We start from the raw sequence: 21,705 nt of genomic DNA, 5'->3' as shown, positions 1-21,705 counted from the left end.
AGCTTCCATTGTATGTCTGGAAAAGCCTTAGACACTCCAGCCTGTGAAAACAGCTGGGATGATGGCTCTCCACTACAAAACCACAGGGGCAGAGCTGCCAAAGGCCTTGGGAGCCCACTTCTTGCATCAGTGTGACTTGCATGTGAGACTTGGAGTCAAAGGAGATCATTTTGGAACTTTGAGGTTTAGTGACTATTCTACTGGATTTCAGACTTGCATGGGGTCTCTAGCCCCTTAGTTTTCGCCAGTTTCTCCCATTTGGAATAATGTGTTTACCCAATTCCTGTACCTCCATTGTATATGGGAAGTAACTAACTTGCTTTTGATTTTATAGGTTCATAGGCAGAAGGGACTTGCCTTGTCTCAGATGAAATATTGGACTGTGGACTTTTTAGTTGATGCTGAAATGAGTTGAGTCTCTAGGGAACTATTGGGAAGGCATGATTGGTTTTGAAATGTGAGGACATGAGATTTTGGAAGGGCCTGGGGTGGAATGATATGGTTTGGTTATGTCCCCAGCCAAATCTTATCTTGAATTATAGCTCCCACAACTCTCATGTGTCTTGGGAGGTACCTGGTAGGAGGTAATTAAATCCTGGTGGAAGGTTTTTCTTGTGCTGTTCTCATGAAGTGAATAGGTCTCATGAGATCTGATGGTTTTATAAAAGGGCAGTTCCACTACACACACTCTCTTCCCTGCTGCCATGTAAGGTGTGCCTTTGCTCCTCTTTAACCTTCTGCTATGATTGTGAGACCTTCCCAGTCATGTAGAACTGTGAGCCAATTAAACCTCTTTGCTTTAGAAATTACCCAACCTTGGAAATATCTTTATTAGCAGCTTGAGAACAGACTAATACAACACCACAGAGAGCAATAATGTCCTAACTAAAGGGCATTATTAATATTAATTTAATAATATTTAAACATAATTAAACATAATATTAATATTAATACCAGCATAGAATAATATTAATACCAGCATAGCAGAAAAGTATGACATGGAGAACAGATTAATGTGCTTGCTGCAAAATCACTTATGCTGTAGATTGTCTCATGCTGCAGCACAGAAAGAGATGAAAAGTTTAGATTTATAATTATAAATTCCATCTAATCATATACTTGCACATGTTTTTACTCAGCTTCAGGTTATAAAGAAAATAAGTTAAAATGGAATAATTTTAATAATCTAAAAGGAAGTTTCATTTTGTATTGCCTGTTTTCTCTAGTAATACTCCTGAGACAGATGAAGCTTCATAATGTGTGAGAAAGTTTCTTCAAATAGGTCTTTGAAGCAGAAGAGAGTGGATCCTTGGCAGATATGGAATAAATATTTATTTTATATAAGTGGAAGGACCTGATAAGAAGAAAAACAGAAATTAAAAGACTTCATTTAAAGGATACTTATTTGACTAAAGTAATTGGAAAAACAGAAATAAATGAGGATAACCAATAGAATTAATTCCAAAGTTAAATGACTGAGAGTTTTTTTGTGTGTGTGAGTGAACTATTTTTTAATGGTGCAACAAAATTAAACTAAGTTTTGTGTTTTTTTTTCAACTTTTATTTTAGGCTCAAGGGATACATGTGTAGGTTTCTTATATTGACAAACTGTATTTCCTTCAGATTTAGTGTTGGAATGATGCCATCACCCATGTAGTGAGCATAGTACCTAAGAGGTAGTTTTTCAACCCTTACCCTACCCTTACCCCACTCCCAGCCTCCCTTCTAGTAGTACTCAGTGTCTTTTGTTTCAATCTTTGTGTCCATGTGTACTCAATATTTAGGTTTAGCTCTCACTATTAAGTGACAACATACTGTATTTGATTTTCTGTTCTTGTATTGAGTTACTTAGGATAATGGCTTCCAGCTGCATCCATGTTGCTGCAAAGGATATAATTTTCTTCTTTTTTAAGGCTGCATAGTATTCCGTAATATATATGTACCACATTTTTTTTTTATCCAGTCCACTGCTGATGGATACCTGAGTTGATTCCATGTCTTTGCTATTGTGAATAGTGTTGCAGTGAACCTATGAGTGTATTTGTCTTTTTTGTAGAAAGATCTATTTTTATTTGAGTATATACCTAGTAATGGGATTGCAGGGTCAAATGGTAGATCAGTTTTTAAGTTCTTTGAGAAATTCCAAACTGCTTTCCACAGTGGCTGAACTAATTTGCATTTTCTCTTGTCCTCTACCTCGCCAACATCTGTTGTTTTTTTGGCTTCTTAGTAGCCATTCTGATGGGTATGAGATGGTTTCTCATTGTGGTTTTGATTTGCATTTCTGTGGTGATTGGTGATGTTGAGCATTTTTGATATTTGTTGGTGGCATATATGTCTTCTGTTGAGAAGTATATGTTCATGGTTTTTGCCAATGTTTTAATGGGGTTATTTGTTTTTTTGCTTGTTTAATTAAGTTCCTTATGGATTCTGGATATGAGAACTTTGTTGGATGCATAGTTTTCTAATATTTTTTTCCATTCCTTAGGTTGTCTGTTTATTCTGCTCTTAGTTTCTTTTGTTGTACAGAAGCTCTTTAGTTTAATCAGCTTCCACTTGTCAACTTGTTTTTGTTGCAATTGCTTTTAGAGACTCAGTCATAAATTCTTTGCCAAGGGTGATATTGAGAAGGATATTTCCTAGGTTTTCTTCTAGGATTTTTACAGTTTTAGGTCTTACATTTAATTCTTTTTTTTTTTTTTTTAATTATACTTTAAGTTCTGGGGTACATGCGCAGATTGTAGAGGATTGTTACATAGGTATATACATACCATGGTGGTTTGCTGCATCCATCTTCTGATCACCTACATTAGTATTTCTCCTAATGTTATCCCTCCCCAATCCCCCCACCCACTGCTATCCCTCCCTTGGCCCCCTTACCCCCAACAGGTCCCAGTGTGTGATGGTCCCCTCCCTGTGTCCATGTGTTCTCATTGCTCATCACCCACTTATGAGTGAGAACATGCGGTGTTTGGTTTTTGTTCTTGTGTCAGTTTGTTGAGAATGATGGTTTCCAGATTCATCTATGTCCCTGCAAAGGCCATGAACTTATCCTTTTTATGGCTGCATAGTATTTGATGGTGTATATGTGGCACATTTTCTTTATCCAATCTATCTTTGATGGGCATTTGGGTTGATTCCAAGTCTTTGCTATTGTAAACAGTACCACATTGAGCATATGTGTGCATGTGTCTTTATAATAGATCAATTTATCCTTTGGGTATATACACAGTAATGGGATTGCTGGGTCAAATGGTATTTCTAGTTCTAGATCCTTGAGGAATCACCATACTGTCTTCCACAATGGTTGAGCTAATTTATACTCGCACCAACAGTGTAAAAAGCATTCCTCTTTCTCCATATCCTCTCCAGCATCTGTCTCCTGATTTCTTAATGATCACCATTCTAACTGGCCTGAGGGGGTATCTCAATGTGGTTTTGATTTGCATTTCTCTAATGACCCGTGATGATGAGCAGTTTTTCGTATGTTTGTTGGCTGCATAAATGTCTTCTTTTGAAAAGTGTCTATTCATATCCTTCACCCACTTTTTGAGGGTTTTTTTTTTTTTTTTTTTTTTTGTAAATTTGCTTTAGTTCTTTGTAGATTCTGGATATTAGCCCTTTGTCAGATGGGTAGATTGCAAAAATATTTTCCTATATTGTTGGTTGCTGGTTCACTCTCCTGATAGTTTATTTTGCTGTGCAGAAGCTCTTAAGTTTAATTAGATGCCATTTGTCTATTTTGGCTTTTGTTGCCAATGCTTTTGGTGTTTTAGTCATGAAGTCCTTGCCTATGCCTATGTCCTGAATGGTATTGCAAGGTTTTCTTCTAGGGTTTTTATGGTGTTAGCTCTTATATTTAAATCTTTAATCCATCTGAGTTAATTTTTGTATAAGGTGTAAGGAATGGGTACAGTTTCAGCTTTCTGCACATGGCTAACCAGTTTTCCCAACACCATTTAAACAGGGAATCCTTTCCCCATTGCTTGTTTTTTGAGGTTTGTCAAAGATCACATGGTTGTAGATGTGTGGCGTTACTTCTGAGGCCTCCGTTCTAGAAAATCTAGAAGAAATGGATAAATTCCTGTACAGTCAGATCCTCCCAAGACTAAACCAGGAAGAAGTTGAATCCCTGAATAGACCAATAACAAGGTCTGAAGTTGAGGCAGCAATTAATAGACTACCAACCCAAAAAAATTCAAGTCTAGTTGGGTTCACAGCCAAATTATACCAGACGTACAAAGAGGAGCTGGTACCATTCCTTCTGAAACTATTCCAAACAATACAAAAAGAGGGAATCCTCCTTAACTCATTTTATGAGACCAACATCTTTCTGATGTGAAAACCCACAGAGACATAACTAAAAACGAAAATTTCAGGCCAATATCCATGATGAGCATTGATGCAAAAATCTTCAGTAAAATACTGGCAAACCAAATGCAACAGCACATCAAAAAGTTTATCCATCATGATCAAGTAGGCTTAATCCGAGGGATGCAAGGCTGGTTCAACATATGCATAACATATTCAATTCTTTAATCCATCTTGAGTTAACTTTTGTATATGCTGAAATATCAGGGTCCTATTTTACTCTTCTGCATATGGCTAGCCAGTTATTTCAGCACCATCTATTGAATAGTTTTTTTTCCCGTTGCTTGCTATTGTCAACTTGTTAAAGATCAGATGGTTGTAGGTGTGCAGCTTTATTTCTGGGATCTTTATCTTGTTTCATTTGTCTATGTGTCTCTTTTTGTACTAGTACCATTCTGTTTTGGTTATTCTAGCCTTGTAGTATAGTTTTAAGTTGGTTAGTTTAATGCCTCCAGTTATGTTCTTTTTCCTTAGAATTATTTTGGCTATTTAGACTCTTTTCTCATTCCATATGCATTTTTGAATTTTTTTTCTAATTCTGTGATTAATGATGTTAGTAGTTTGATAGTGTTAACTCTGTAGATTATTTTGGGCAGTAAGGCAATTTTAACAATATTCATTATTCCAATCCATGAGTGTACAGTGTTTGTATCATCTGTAATTTCTTTCAGCAGTGTTTTGTAGTTCTTGTAGAGATGTTTCACCTCCTTCATTAGCTGTATTTCTAGATATTTCATTTTTTGTGTGGCTATTACAAATGGGATTGTGTTCTTGATTTGACTGTCAGCTTGAACTTTGGTGTATAGAAATGCTACTGATTTTTGCAGATTGATTTTGTATCCAGCAAATTTACTAAAGTCATTTATCAGTTCTGGGAGCCTTTTGGCAGAGTCTTTAGGGCTTTTTAAGTACAGAATCATAAATCAGTGAAGAGATATGATTTCTTCGTTTCCTGTTTGGATGCCTTTTCCTTCTTTCTATTGCCTGACTGCTCTGTCTAGGATTTCCAGTTGTGCGTTAAAAAGGAGTAATTCCAGTTTTCAAGGGGAATGGTTCCAGCTTTTGCCCATCAGCTATTATATTGGCTGTGGGTTTGTCATAGATCACTCTTATTATTTTGTGGTCTGTTCCTTTGATCCCCAGTCTATTGAGGGTTTTATCATGAAGGGATGTAGATTTTTATTTGCAGCTTTTTCTGTATCCTTTGAGATGATTATATAATTTTTGGTCTTCTATTTATATGGTGAATCACATTTATTGATTTGCATATGTTGAAACAGGCTTGCATCCCAGGAATAAAGCCTACTTGATTGTGGTATATTGCTTTTTGATGTGCCACTGTATTTGACTTACTAGAATTTTGTTGAGGATTTTTGTGTCTGTGTTCATCAGAGATACTGGCCTATAGTTTTCTTTTTTCCTCTGACAGTTTTCGGTATCAGGCTGATGCTGGCTTTATACGATACATAAGGGAGGAGTTCCTCTTCCTCAGGTTTTTGAAATAGTCTTGGGAGGATTCATACCAGTTCTTCTTTGTACATCTGGAAGAATTCACCTGCGAATCCATCTGATCCAGGGCTTTTTTGTTTTTGTTTTTGAGAAAGGGTCTGGCTCTGTAGCCCAGGCTGGAGTACAGTGGTGTTATCTTGGCTCACTGCAGTCTCTGCCTTCTAGGCTCAAAGCCAACCTCTCATCTCATCCTCCCAAGTAATTAGGACTACAGGCATGTACCACCACACCAGGGCTTTTTTTAATTAGTAGGTTTGTATTACTGATTCAGTTTCAGAACTTGTTATTCGTCTGTTCAAGTTTTTACTGTCTTCCTAGTACAATCTTGGGAGGTTGTGTGTTTCTAAGAATTTATCCATTTTTTAATTTGTGTGCAAAGAGATATTTGTAGTGGGCTCCGAGGTTCTTTTAAAATACAAGATTGGTTGTAACGTCACCTTTGTCATTTCTGATTGCCAATAGCTGTGTTTTATTGAAATTGCAAGGCTGGTGTGATTATATACGTATGTTTAAAAATTCTCCATTAACTTTAATGAAATATAATAGGAAGAGTTTTAACATGGAATAGTAAGACAGAAAATATAGATGAAAGCATGGATTAATTTCCTTGGAGCTTATTTCGACCCTCCTACTCAAAAATAGAGTAGTCTAAAAAAATGGGATTTTTTGTTTTTTTTACAAGTACCTATGACTTTGAATGAATGTTTGCCTTGAACCTTGGTAGATGGGAAGTCATAGCAGTCTATGCTTTAACAACTTTTTTAAAAATAATTACATTTTGGGAAAATCTCAGTCTCTATGATTTCTCAGAGATGCCTGATGGCGTTAGATAAATGGAGCTTATGATCTCCCACCAAGTGTAACTAACTTGAAAACAGTATTACAGCTAGGAGACAATGACAGGTATTTGTGAGAATGCACTATTTATGATCAAATAATAAGTAGGAATTTGCAGTCAGACTTTATTTATTTTTTTTATTTTATTGCATTTTTCATTTTGGGGTAAATGTGAAGAACATGCAAGATTGTTGCATAGGTACACACGTGACAGTGTAATTTGCTGCCTTCCTCCCCATCACTTATATCTGGCATTTTTCCCCATGCTATCTCTCACCAACTCCCAACCCCCGCTGTCCCTCCCCTATTCCCCCCAACAGACCCCAGTGTGTAATGCTCCCCTTCCTGTGTCCATGTGTTCTCATTGTTCAACACCCACCTATGAGTGAGAACGTGCAGTATTTCATTTTCTGTTCTTGTGTCAGTTTGCTGAGAATGATGTTCTCCAGGTTCATCCATGTCCTTACAAAGGACACGAACTCATTGTGTTTGTTTGCCGCATAATATTCCATGGTGTATATGTGCCACATTTTCCCTGTCCAGTCTAACATCGATGGGTATTTGGGTTGATTTCAGGTCTTTGCTATTGTAAACAGTGCTGCAGTGAACATTTGGGTGCATGTGTCCTTATAGTAGAACGATTTATAATCCTTCGGATATATACCCAATAATGGGATTGCTGGGTCAAATGGAATTTCTGTTTCTAGGTCCTTGAGGAATCGCCACATTGTCTTCCACAATGGTTGAACTAATTTACACTCCCACCAGCAGTGTAAAAGTGTTCCTATTTCTCCACATCCTCTCCAGCATCAGTTGTCTCCAGATTTTTTAATGATCGCCGTTCAAACTGGCGAGAGATGGTATCTCAATGTAGTTTTGATTTGCATTTCTCTAATGACCAGTGATGATGAGCATTTTTTTATGTGTTTGTTTGCCTCATATATGGCTTCTTTTGTAAAGTGTCTGTCCATATCCTTTGACCACTTATGAATGGGCTTGTTTGTTTTTTTCCTGTAAATCTGTTTGAGTTCTTTGTAAATTCTGGATATCAGCCCTTTCTCAGATGGGTAAACTGCAAAAATTTTTTCTCATTCTGTTGGTTGCCGATTCACTCTAATGACTGTTTCTTCTGCTGTACAGGAGCTGTGGAGTTTGATTAGATCCCATTTGTCTGTTTTGGCTTTTGTTGCCAATGCTTTTGGTGTTTTGGTCATGAAGTCCTTGCCTACTCCTATGTCCTGGATGGTTTTGCCTAGATTTCCTTCTAGGGTTTTTACGGTGCCAGGTCTTATGTTTAAGTCTTTAATCCATCTGGAGTTAATTTTAGTGTAAGGTGTCAGGAAGGGGTCCAGTTTCTGCTTTCTGCACATGGCTAGCCAGTTTTCCCAACACCATTTGTTAAACAGGGAATCCTTTCCCCATTGCTTGTTTTTGTCAGGTTTATGAAAGATTGTATGGTTGTAGATATGTTGCGTTGCCTCTGATGCCTCTATTCTGTTCCATTGGTCTATATCTCTGTTTTGGTACCAATACCATGCTGTTTTGATTACTGTAGTTTGAAGTCCGGTAGTGTGATGCTTCCCGCTGTGTTCTTTTTACTTAGAATTGACTTGGCTATGCGGGCTCCCTTTTGGTTCCATATGAAGTTTAAGGTGATTTTTTTCCAGTTCTGTTAAGAAAGTCAATGGTAGCTTGATGGGGATAGCGTTGAATCTGTAAATTACTTTGGGCACTATAGCCATTTTCACGATATTGATTCTTCCTAACCACGAACATGGAATGTTTCTCCATCTGTTTGTGTCCTCTCTTATTTTGTTGAGCAGTGGTTTGTAGTTCTCCTTGAAGAGGTCCCTTACGTTCCTTGTGAGTTGTATTCCAAGGTATTTTATTCTCTTTGTAGCAATTGTGAATGGCAGTTCGTTCTTGATTTGGCTCTCTTTAAGTCTGTTATTGGTGTGTAGGAATGCTTGTGATTTTTGCACTTGATTTTGTATCCTGAGACTTTGCTGAAGTTGCTTATCAGTTTCAGGAGTTTTTGGGCTGAGGCGATGGGGTCTTCTAGATATACTATTATGTCATCTAAAAATAGTGACAATTTGGCTTCCTCCTTTCCTATTTGAAAACCCTTTATTTCTTTTTCTTGCCTGATTGCTCTGGCTAGAACTTCCAGTACTATATTGAATAGGAGTGGTGAGAGAGAGCATCCTTGTCTAGTGCCGGATTTCAAAGGGAATGCTTCCAGTTTTTGCCCATTCAGTATGATATTGGCTGTTGGTTTGTCTTAAATAGCTTTTATTATTTTGAGATACATTCCATCAATACCAAGTTTATTGAGGGTTTTTAGCATAAAGGGCTGTTGAGTTTTGTCAGATGCCTTCTCTGCATCAATTGAGATAATCATGTGGTTTTTATTTTTGGTTCTGTTTATGCGGTGAATTGCGTATATAGACTTGCGTATGTTGAACCAGCCTTGCATCCCCGGGATGAATCCTCCTTGACCATGGTGGATAAGCTTTTGATGTGCTGTTGCAATCGGCTTGCCAGTATTTTATTGAAGATTTTTGCGTCCATGTTCATCATGGATATTGGCCTGAAGTTTTCTTTTCTTGTTGAGTCTCTGCCGGGTTTTAGTATCAGAATGATGTTGGTCTCATAAAATGATTTGGGAAGGATTCCCTCTTTTTGGATTATTTGGAATAGTTTCAGAAGGAATGGTACCAGTTCCTCTTTGTGTGTCTGGTAGAATTCGTCTGTGAACCCATCTGGACCTGGGCTTTTTTTGTGTGGTAGGCTCTTAATTTTTTTTTTTTTTTTTTTTTTTTTGAGACGGGGTTTCGCTCTTGTTACCCAGGCTGGAGTGCAATGGCGTGACCTTGGCTCACCGCAACCTCCGCCGCTTGGGCTCAGGCAATTCTCCTGCCTCAGCCTCCCAAGTAGCCCGGATTACGGGCGTGCGCCACCATGCCCAGCCAATTTTTTTTGTATTTTTAGTAGAGACAGGGTTTCACCATGTTGACTAGGATGGTCTCGATCTCTTGACCTCATGATCCACCCGCCTTGGCCTCCCAAAGTGGTAGGCTCTTAATTGCTGCCTCAACTTCAGTTCTTGTTATTGGTCTATTCATGGTTTTGACTTCTTCCTGTTTAGGCTTGGGAGGACACAAATGTCCAGGAATTTATCTATTTCTTCCAAGTTTACTAGTTTATGTGTATAGAGTTGTTTGCAATATTCTCTGATGGTTTGAATTTCTGTGGGATCTGTGGTGATTTCCCCTTTGTCATTTTTTATTGCCTCTATTTGGTTATTCTCTCTTTTCTCTTTTATTAATCTAGCTAATAGTCTGTCTATTTTGTTGATCTTTTTGAAAAACCAGCTCCTAGATTTATTGATTTTCTGAAGGGTTTTTCATGTCTCTGTTTCTTCAGTTCTGTTCTGATCTTAGTTATTTCTTGTCTTCTAGGTTTTGAGATTTTTTGATCTTGCTCCTCTAGCCATTTCAGTTTTGACGATAGGGTGTCAATTTTGGATATCTCCACTCTTCTCATGTGGGCACTTATTGCTATATATTTTTCTCTAGAGACTGCTTTAAATGTGTCCCAGAGATTCTGGTATGTTGTGTCTTCGTTTTCATTGGTTTCGAAGAACTTTATTTCTGCCTTCATTTCATTGTTTATCCAGTCAACATTCAAGAGCCCGTTGTTCAGTTTTTATGAAGTTGTGCGGTTCTGAGTTAGTTTCTGAATTCTGAGTTCTAACTTGAGAGACTGTTTGTTATGATTTCAGTTGTTTTGCATTTGCTGAGGAGTGATTTACTTCAAATTATGTGGTCAGTTTTAGAGTAGGTGTGATGTGGTGCTGAGAAGAATGTATATTCTGTGGATTTGGGGTGGAGAGTTCTGTAAATGTCTATCAGGTTTGCTTGTTCTACGTCTGAGTTCAAGTCCTGGATATCCTTGTTAAGTTTTCTGTCTGGTTGATCTGTCTAATATTGACAGTGGAGTGTTAAAATCTTTCACTATTATTGTGTGGGAGTCTAAGTCTCTTTGTAAGTCATTAAGAACTTGCCTTATGTATCTAGGTGCTCCTGTATTGGGTCCGTATATATTTAGGATCGTTAGCTCTTGTATCGATCCTTTTACCATTATGTAATGTCCTTCTCTGTCTCTTTTGATCTTTGTTGCTTTAAAGTCTATTTTATCAGAGACGACAATTGCAACTCCTGCTTTTTTTTGCTCTCCATTTGCTTGGTAAATCTTCCTCCTTCCCTTTATTTTGAACCTTTGTGTATCCTTGCATGTGAGATGGGTTTCCTGTATACAGCATACTGATGGGTTTTGGCTTTTAATCCAATTTGCCAGTCTGTGTCTTTTGATTGATGCATTTATCCCATTTACATTTAGGGTTAATATTGTTAGGTGTGAATTTGATACTGCCATTTTGATGCTAGCTGGCTTTTTTGCCCATTAGTTGATGGAGATTCTTCATTTTGTTGATGCTCTTTAACATTTGGTATGTTTTTGGAGTGGCTGGTACTGGTTGTTCCTTTCTATGTGTAGTGACTTTCAGGAGCTCTTGTAAAGCAGGTGGTGACAAAACCTCTGACTACTTGCTTGTTTGCAAAAGATTTTATTTTTTCTTCACTTATGAAGCTTAGTTTGGCTGGATATAAAATTCTGGGTTGAAAGTTCTTTTCTTTAAGGATGTTGAATATTGGCCTTCACTCTCTTCTGGCTTGTAGGGTTTCTGCCGAGAGATCTGCTGTGAGTCTGATGGGCTTCCCTTTGTGGGTAACCCGACCTTTCTCTCTGGCTGCCCTTCGCGTTATTTTCTTTATTTGAACCCTGGTGAATCTGGCGATTATGTGCCTTGGGGTTGCTCTTCCTGTGGAATATCTTTGTGGTGTTCTCTGTATTTTCTGGACTTGAATATTGGCCTGCCTTACTAAGTTGGGGTAGTTTTCCTGGATAATAACCTGAAGAGTATTTTCCAGCTTGGATTCATTTTCTTCGTCACATTCAGGTACACCTATCAAACGTAGATTAGTCTCTTCACATAGTCCCACATTTCTTGGAGACTTTGTTTATTCCTTTTTGCACTTTTTTCTCTAATCTTGCCTTCTCATTTTATTTCATTGAGTTGATCTTCGACCGTTGATATCCTTTCTTCTGCTTTCTTCTGATTCAACAGTCAGTTCGGCTGTTGAAACTAGTGCATGCTTCGCAAAGTTCTCGTGTTGTGTTTTTCAGCTCCTTCAATTCACTCCTATTCCTAAGTTGTCCATTCTTGTTATCATTTCTTCAAATCTTTTTTCAAGGTTCTTAGTTTCTTTGCATTGAGTTAGAACATGTTCTTTTAGCTCACGGAAGTTTCTCATTACCCACTTTCTGAAGTCTGATTATGTCATTTCATCACACTCATTCTCCATCCAGCTTTGTTCCGTTGCTGATGAGGAGTTGTGATCCCTTGTAGGAGAAGAGGTGTTCTGGTTTCGGGTGTTTTCCTTCTTTTGTGCTGGTTTCTTCCCATCTTTGTGGATTTGTCCTCCTGTCGTCTGTGTATTTGCTGATTTTCAGATTGGGTCTCTGAGTGGATGTCCAGATTGTTGATGATGAAGTTATTTCTGTTTCTTAGTTTTCCTTCTAACAGTCTGGCCCCTCTGCTGTAGGACTGCTGAGGTCCACTCCAGGCCCTGCTTGCCTGGGGATCACCTGCAGCAGCTGCAGAACAGTAAGGGTTGCTACCAGTTTTTTCTTCTGCTATCTTAGTCCCAGAATGATGCCCGCCAAACATCAGTCTGATCAGTCCTTTGGGAGGTGACTCTTTGGATCTACGGGGTCAGGGAACTGCTTGAGGAGACAGTCTGTACTTAATAGGAGCTCAAGTGCTGAGCTGTGAGCTCTGTTGTTCATTCAGAGCTGCTAGGCAGGTACGTTTAAGTCTGCTGCAGCAGAACTCATAAACCCCCTTTTTTTCACCAGGTGCTGTGTCCCGGGGAGTTAGGGCTTTATTTATGAGTATCCGTTGTGCTGCTGCCTTTTTTTTTTTTTTTTTTTTCCGAGCTGCCCTGCCCAGCAAGGAGGCAGCCTAGTCACTGTCTGCCTGCAGAGGCTTTGCTGAGCTGCTTTGGGCTCCGCCCTGCTTCCCTGTGAATTTCCTTGTAGTCCTGTTTATATGGGTGTGGTTAGAACTGCCTTGGCAATGGCAGGCTGCCTCAGCGATGGTGGACTACCTCCGTAGGGGCCGAGTGGTAATGAGGATGCCCCCCCCCACCAAGCTGTACCGTCCTGGGTTCAGCTGTGCTCGCCATGAAACTTTCAACCCCAAGCATTTCCAATTGCTATTTTTTTGTTTGTTTTTGTCGGGGTGGGACCCGCTGAGCCTGATCACCTGGCTCCCTGCCTCAGAGCCCTTTTATTTTTTTTTTTTTTTTAAGTTGAACAGTTGGCTCTCTCCCAGATATTCCAGTCACCTATTGTAAGGGCACCGGGATCTGTGTGATTTACCATGAGGTGACCCACTGCGCTGGCTAAAACAACGGTGCTGCCCGGGAATCTCCTGGCCTGGCTCCCTGTTTCAGACCCATTTAATCAGATGAATGGGCAAATTTGCCTTCCCGGAGCTCCAATTGCCAGCTTAAGGGCAACCAGACCAGTGTATTTTGTACAGAGAGCTGCTTCGCTTGGGCGCTGGCAAAACAGCCACGCCGGTTGAAACAGCTGTGCTGGCAACCTGTGGGGCTCCTCTGCCTGGGAATATCCTGGTTTGTGGCAATAAAGATCCGTCTAGAAATGCAGCGTCCACTGACCCTCTGCGCTTTCAGTGGGAACTGCAATCCTGAGTTGCTCCTTAAGGGCCATCTTGGATCTATCTCTACAGTCAGACTTAAAGATCATACTGATTTCTATTGATTTTGAGTCTTACTAGTAATAGAAATTAATAGCTAATTATAAAGCATAGCTTTAAATTTTAAGTTCATTTATTAAAAATCCAAATTGTCTATACTTGATTCCTCCTCTTGAAACCCCATTTTAATCAGTTTTCTCTCCCCAGTATTTTGCCAAAACTGCTCTGGGTAAGATCACCAATAACTTCCTGTAGCTATATGTCTAGTTGTCAGTCTTGTTATTAATTAACTGGACTTCTGGTACCATACTCTCCTGGTGGTCCTCCTGCTTCACTGACTGCCCCTGTCATGTCCTTTGCTGTACTTCCCTGGCCTCTTACTGTTGATAGGGTCTCAGACCTTGGTTTTGGACCTCTTTTTTTCCATGCTCGTTCCTTTGGCAATTTTACCTAGTCACTTAGATAAGCTAGATAGCTGCCAAATGAACTCTGTGATGTACATGTTCCAAGGATGAAGGATACAAATCCCATTCTTCCCCCTAGACTTTCCTTTTCCATAGTATTTTTCATCTTATTTGATAGCATTTCTATTCTCCTAGTTGCTTAACTGCTTTTCTCATACCCTACATCTTTGCCTCAGAAAATCCTAGTAGTTCTACTTTCTGAACATACCTAGAATTAGTATTAACTCCACTACTACCACCCTAGTCCCAAAACCAACATCTCTTATCTACATATTTACAGAAGTCTTCTAAACTGATCATCCTGCTGTTGCCCTCTCCTTTTTTCCATTTTTTTTCAATTGGAGCAGCCAGAGTGATCTAGATCAGATTATATTACTCTGCTCAAAACTATTCAGAAGCTTTTCATCTTATCTACAGTATAAGCCCAAGTCCTTAAAGTGGTCTCTCATTGTTTTGTTAATCTTATGAACTCCAGCTTTTCCTTCCTCACTCCCCTTGAGCCACTGGCTCTTTTGCAAGATAGCTACATGACTCACTCACTCATCCTATTCAAATCTTTCTGAACCCCAGCTTTCTCACCTATAAGAAGGGGTTTTTCATTGGTACTTGCCTAATCTGGGTTTTATAAGCTTTAACTTTTGAAGCACTTACCCAACTGACTGGTATTTTTGCTGGTATTTCTTTGCTATAACTTTTGTGCCTCAATATTCTCATCTGTAAGATTAGAGTAATAAATATTACTTACATATGTACTGAGAGGATTAAACAAGTTAATATATGTACAGCACTCAATACAGTGACCAGCACCTAGTAAGCACTATATACATGTTGTGTATTATTATGGATATTATCCAGTTTACATGGCAGTTTCTTTAGAGATTTGAGAAGCTGCATCACAGCTTTTTATACTTAGGGTTTACGTCTGCTTCCAGCAAGAATTTACACATGCAATCTATATTCTTCATAAGAAGTGTGTATGTCAGTTCACTTCTTAACTAACTCATTATCAGTTTGGCAGCATCCTTTTGGGCCAAGGTTGCAAATCTGAGTCAGTGCTCAAGTCTCCCTGAATAGTAGCTCTGCCTCTAGCCTTCCAGAATCCTGGAGTGCCCACTTTCCCACACAATATCTGCACAAGATTTTGATTGTAGATTAAGGAATGATTTATAAATAATAAATAAAAATCTTATGGATCTAAGGAGCAATATAATTGAAGTTTATTTATTGTTATTTTTTTTCCATTCTATTTATTCGTTTCTCTATTGTCCAATCAGATGTCCTTAACGGAGTAAGAGAAATCTTTATTTTTTATACCAGTCTTTCAGTTTTAGTTTCATTACATGTTCTACTGTAGGTGTATCATTCAATTAACTACTCTTTATGTCTGAAAACTTGCGTGTTAGAAGGCAGAGTTGTATGTTTTTGCCAGTTTCATAGTCTCTGAAGAGCTAATAAAGAACAAAACTACAATGACCAGCTAATTCACTCAGTTTTGTTATTCTTCTATATATATGAGTGGAAAATAAATACTAGTTTACATAAGATGTCATCAGAATATAAAATATAAATACTTCCAGTAATTAAAGGATTCTTTTTAAGTAATTCCAAGAGATCACAACTTAGGTGTCAGTGAAAAAAATATCTAGAAAGTTTATATTTCTATCATTACTTAATTATACTTCAGCAATATTTATTACCTCCAGGAAAGTAATTGAATCATTGAAGTTCTACAGCTTAAGAGATATGTCACTTTTCTTCATTGTTTGTTGAACGATTCTTCATTCTAAATATTGAACATTCTGAGCTACTGAACTTATAGTAAACTTTACTCTCTACTTTTCTGTCATTAAGTAGAGGAATTGTTTGATATATTACTTGTTGTTAAGTCTAGACAGATATACTCTACTACTAATTTTTCTTTTATTATAAAATTTATAGTGTGAGTTACTATAAATAGAGGGGTTGTGGGTATTAACCACATGTAAGAGGGTTGTTTATTTTCTGAAGTATAGTTTGTCAGGGGACAGAGTGCTGTACTAGCAGAACATGGGCTTTGTTGATTGTGTGACATTGAAAAACTTGTATTTTCTGAGCTTCAGCCTCTTTATACTTAAAATTAGAGTCACAGTTGCGTGAATTTTAGGCAACAACTAGTTCCTAGTGCCTAGAAAATACTAGTCCCTGTCTCCTCACTACTACTTTCTATTTCTTTACATCTCACCAAGTGGAATGGGTAGCAAATGAAATTCAAAGTAGTTACCATCATTAGCTATAGAATCCCAAAATCTTAGCCATTCTCCACTATTGATAAGAAATCTTTAGCACTAGAGCAGTGACTTAGCTGCTCATTTTGTATTTTGAAACATAGTAAAGCTTAAGCTGCTTCTGCCAGTTGTAAAAATATAACATCAAAATATGTTTTCATTTCTTCATAATTTTTCTTTATATTTAATAATAAAATGAGTATATTAATCCATTCATGCACTGCTGTAAAGAAATACTCAGGGCTAGGTGATTTATAAGGAAAAGAGGTTTAATTATCTGATGGTTCAGTAGGCTGTACAGGAAGCATGGCAGCATCTGCTTTTGGGGAGGCCTCAGGGAAATTTACTCATGGCAGAAGTCAAAGCAAGAGCAAGCATCTTATATGGCAGGCGAGGACTGAGAGAGAGTGGGGAGATGTCACACTTTTAAACAACCAGATTTCAGGATAACTCACTGTCACGAAACCAGCACCAAGGAGGAAATCTGTCCTCGTAATCCAATCACCTCCCACCAGGCTCTACCTCCAACATTAGGAATTACAATTGAATATGATATTTAGGTGGGAATACAGACTCAAACCCTATCAGTGAGTATCTTACATTTTATTATTTTAATAATTTGGACACATTTATTGAGCTTTATTATTTATAAAAATATTTATAAGAATAAAATATAACATCTTTAAGATATGTAAAGAAACAACAAAAACTATTTTATTTTACCAATCAAGAATATAAACTGCTGACATAATAAAAATAATGTATATGTTAAGAGTTTGATTAGGTCCAAAAATGAGAAAATGCTGCCAAGACAATTCACTGGGAATCTCTATGGACAGTCTCTTTAATATTTTTGAACGTTAGCAGTGTAATTTTCTTACGCTATTTTTCGTCCTACACAGGAGTGCCCGACAAGGAGCTGAATCCTAAGAAGAAGATTTGGGAGCAGATCCAGCCTGATCTTCACACTAATGATGAGTGTGTGGCTACATACAAAGGAGTTCCCTTTGAGGTGAAAGGGAAGGGAGTGTGTAGGGCTCAAACCATGAGCAACAGTGGTATCAAATAAAATGCCTCCACTACCGAAAGACATTGGAGAAAACCTTAATAGTAATAAAGAGAAATATATTTGTCACTTGTACCTGAAATGTGAGTGGCTCATTTTTGTGTTAGTCTCTCCTAGACTTGACTATTCTTTTACTTGGTATATATTGTTTTCATTGACTGGGGAAACACTACATTTTTACCTTTTTTTTTAATCATTTATAAAGGAGAGAGGAAGTTGCCTATGTTTTGTAATTATTTTTTAGCAAGAATATTGATTAGCAGCTATTTTCTTCTTTATACATGTAGATAACTAGATTAATATTTACTTTCTTATTTATGGGTACAGGATGCATGAAATTTCAAGCTCTGAAATTTTTCTTATATATCTTATTAACTGATCATATTATAATAGTATTGAAAATGACCAGCTGCTCATTCTGAAAGCCAAACATAAAACCTAGATGTGGCATATGAACATTTTTGCTTTGCTGCTAGAGTAATTCTGATTAATAATATGTAAAGCAATTTTTTTAAAAAACTGAACTTTTCTACTATCTTGAAGTTTTTCTATTTAGCAAAATTATTAGTAATAAGTTTTGACTAGCTCTAAAGGATAAACACATTGAAAACAGTTGCCACAGTAGTTTCTAATAAATTGATCTTAAAAGCAGCAGTCTTTTTTTTTTTATTTTAGCTGCTTTATACAGATTCTTTGGGTACCTAATAAAGGATAATTTATAGCTTATTATCTTTTGAAGAGCATTACAGACTAATATTTTGCTTTTTCGTGTATCATTATACTGTCAGTATATTAAAAGAAATTACAGCCTAAAACTTAACATATACCATATGTTAAGGTATCAAATAGCTATTCTCACTCATTTTACAAATATTGTAAGAACAATAAAAATTTAATTGAGGAATTATGAGCCTCCAGATCATCAGCCTTGAGATGATTACTGATGATTTGGACTTACACACACATGTCAGCAAGATAGAGAGTTGTGGATAGGGGAGGACTGGTGGCTAACAAGGGCCCTCACAAAGCAATATTAGTGACTTTAACCAAGTTTCAGAGTCTGGGCCTTAGCTTTACAGGTTCAAAAAAAGAAGGGCATCAGTGGAGGCAGAAGTATAGACATTGTTTTAAAAATACACACATGCACACGCAAACAAAACATTTTAGCATTATAGCTGTCCGAATTCTTCAATAAGAAGGAGAGGCGCACACACACACATACACACTTTCACACAAAACTCAACAACTATAAAACAACCCTGCATGTTATAAAAGGCAGAATTACATTTAATTTAAATCCATGGAGCTCTGGTAAGCCAGGATATATTATAGTACCATTATCAATGTTTTGAAAATATGAACAGAGCATCATTAACATCTGTTGGTACCTAAACACAAAATGAATTTCAAAAGTTACTTTGTTCTCAAGATGCGTCATTCTTTTAGGAATAAATACTTTTGGTGACACAATCTTTTGTGAGTTTTTTGCTCTAATTTTTCTCAATTGTATTAAATTTCTTTAATATAATTTAAATAATATTTCAATTACCTACATAGTAATTTCCCCACTAAATGTTGAAATACTCTAGCCCAGATCATATTATCTAAGGCTTTGTCAGGAAAACTAAATTGATGATTAAATCATATATCCAACCTAGAAATAATAAAAAACCATTGGTCTTTTGTTAAAGCCTATGCTATAACACCATCAGTAGCTAATTTATGCTGAAATTTATGATGACTTACTACGAAAGAATACATTGCAAAAATGTCACATTTCTCTTTCTCAAGTACTATATTATGCCTTACCAAATTATACCAAAAGTCCATGTTTCTCTCCATAATTCCCCCAGGTCTTTACCACATAAAGAGAGAAAGAAGTGGAGAGTTAACGAGTGGTTTTTCCAGTTGTATAAAAGCATTAACAAAGTTATTAATTCAGCCCTATTCAGTACTTGTTTTCCCTGAAAACTTAATTCTGTTTTCTTTGTATTGCTGGGATGGGAGAACTCTTATGGAATCAACAAAGAAATAGCATTGTTGGCAAACTGAACATAACACTTCGGCATCTGATGTATTCGGGCTTTTAACCATTTCAATGGTAAGGGGTAGTATTTGGTGGGAGAATCACTTTGAGCCCAAGAGTGGAGAGCAAGGTGCAGTGTGCTGTGCCTGTACCACTGCACTCCAATCTAGGCTACAGAGTTGAGACCCTGTCAAAAAAAAAAAAAAATAACTTAGTTGAGGAGCACCTTGCTATATCTTGTAACTGGGCATTAAAATGGCCTGAGTATACCTTCTCAACTTTTCAGAGAAATGATACATCCTTTTAAAATATAAAAGTATCAGAAGTATATAACATTAGCCATGTGTTTCATCTACATAAATAGTGACATAAGTCCTGATTGTAAGTGCTGTCCAACAGTATGAAAATTACAACTTTATCACCAAGATGCAAAGTAAAAACCAGGAAGGGCAAATTAGTATGCTCAACAGACAGTTGCAAATTGCTGTCTTGTGAAGAAAAGCTCTACCCTCCAAAATTTTAGTTAAAGAACAATCGTGCCTTCTCTAACAAATGTAAGGGGGATATATTAATAATACATGTCTATTGTCATGGATTTTATTACAGAATTATTATTAACATAGTTACTGCCTTATAACTAGTATTTTCATGTGTTTTATCCACCTCTTAACTCCTTATAAGGTAGATCAGTCAATTTACCCCAAAGACTCAACAGAGAAAAATAAATGTCCATACACAGTTGAAATCTGGTTTAATTTTTTTCAGTTCTTGCTGATTTTCTGTTCTCCATTACGTTATACTTTCTTAACATGTTTGTTAAATGGTCATGTGGTTTATTTTATTTGAATGAAAAGTTTAGCTTTAGGGTAAACACTAGAGAAAAATAGTGACATAAAAATACCTAAATTTGAGTAGTTTATGTAAGATTAGGTTAGCTCCCTTAGTGGAGTATTTAAGAGATTCTAAAGGGAGTGATGAGATTATTAAACACTTTGTTGGAGTTATTCTGAAGAATTTTTTTTTCTTCCTTTTTGCTATTCAAGCTTAGAGGAAGAATTACCTTGGCAAAACCAAGCTGCTGCTGCTGCTAGCAGTTGCCATTTTAAAAAGCCATATGCCATGATTCTTTGAATAGTGCACTGTTATTAGAGGGTACTGATGTGTCATGACAGTCCATTCCAAAAGCCAACATATGATAGAAATCACTAAGTTCCATATAGATAGATAATTTAAAACAGGAACATAGGTATACTATGGTACTACTTATATGATAACCCGATTGTGGTACAACTTATAACCCCCAAATTTGCAATAATAATGAAAAGAAAAGGGTAGTTGCTGATGGTTAATATGCCTCTGTACAAAACTGAATCATCTTTGGGTACCAACTTGTTGGAATGAGAAAGAGTGACACATTCTTGTGCATCGCATTTTGTATAGTTATGGTTTTTCCTTTGAATAAATCTTGGCAGAGATAACTCATAGGAGTATAACCCCAAAAAAATATTTGGAGGAAGGACCCAGAACAATGAATTAATTGTTGGTTTGAAAGTGAGCCATCTGGAATTTCAGAGTGTGAACTAATTATTGTATATTGTATTTTGTCACCCTTATGTATTTGGTTTTTTTTCCTTCCTAACTTCCACCTATCCTAACACACACTATTCCCAATTCTCTAGATGTTTAAGTACAAAAATGTGTGTAAGTGTGATTTTATGTCTTCATCAACATCATTTCCTATCTGGCAGACTGTTGGCCTTAGCAACAGGAGCAGAAACAAGCCTGAGACCCAATAATTGCAAGAAAGAAAAATCCTTTTTAATGAAGCATTAACTACTCTTGCCTTTCCCATTGCTACATAATGCCTACAGAATTGTTCAAATAGCCATTGTTAATGTTATTATTTCCTCAATGGCATTCATATGATGAGCCTTCATATTGAAGCTGCTCTGACAAAGTTTTACATTTGTTTTTGTAAATTCCCTCATTAGAATATCGTGCATCCCAGCAGAGAATCGCACTCAATATATGCATGCACTTTAGTTTTCAGATTGCATGTTTGGCTGATACTTGTTCATTAAAAACCCCTCAAATTTTCACACCTGGGGAGTTTGGAAAGAACAGTCCAAGAGTCATCCAAAATCAACACCACAACTATATTTCTTTTTGAAAAAGATTAATGAAAAATGCAAGCTAAAAGTTACTTTCAGTAAGTTTAGCAAAAGGGAATGATTTCAGTAGAAATAACTTTTTTCTAAAACTTTCAGTTTTCCTGTGAAAGGATAACACTTTTGTCTTAACATAGCACCTACATTGAAAATAAA

At 37.0% G+C, this 21,705-nt stretch overlaps 1 protein-coding gene across 13 annotated transcripts in view; it reads left to right on the top strand.

Annotated features, from left to right (window-relative positions):
* Nucleotides 1-17,437, top strand: part of AIMP1 (aminoacyl tRNA synthetase complex interacting multifunctional protein 1) — a 38,800-nt gene extending 21,363 nt beyond the window's left edge. For 12 of the 13 annotated variants that reach the window (XM_035293189.3, XM_002745517.7, XM_078366740.1 and 9 more), the window contains one exon: nucleotides 17,192-17,437. In XM_035293189.3, coding sequence (XP_035149080.2) covers nucleotides 17,192-17,358 — 167 coding nt within the window. In that variant the 3' untranslated portion in view covers nucleotides 17,359-17,437. Of the gene's footprint in view, nucleotides 1-1,226; nucleotides 1,355-17,191 lie in introns of those variants that run through there. The other variant, XM_035293186.3, reaches the window with a different exon arrangement.
* The last annotated feature ends 4,268 nt before the right edge of the window (nucleotides 17,438-21,705 follow it).

This window comes from Callithrix jacchus, chromosome 3, assembly GCF_049354715.1.
Source record: "Callithrix jacchus isolate 240 chromosome 3, calJac240_pri, whole genome shotgun sequence".
Taxonomy (NCBI): domain Eukaryota; kingdom Metazoa; phylum Chordata; class Mammalia; order Primates; family Cebidae; genus Callithrix; species Callithrix jacchus.
The sequence above is the reverse complement of the archived record's forward strand: the minus strand, read 5'-3'. Positions and strand labels throughout refer to the sequence as shown.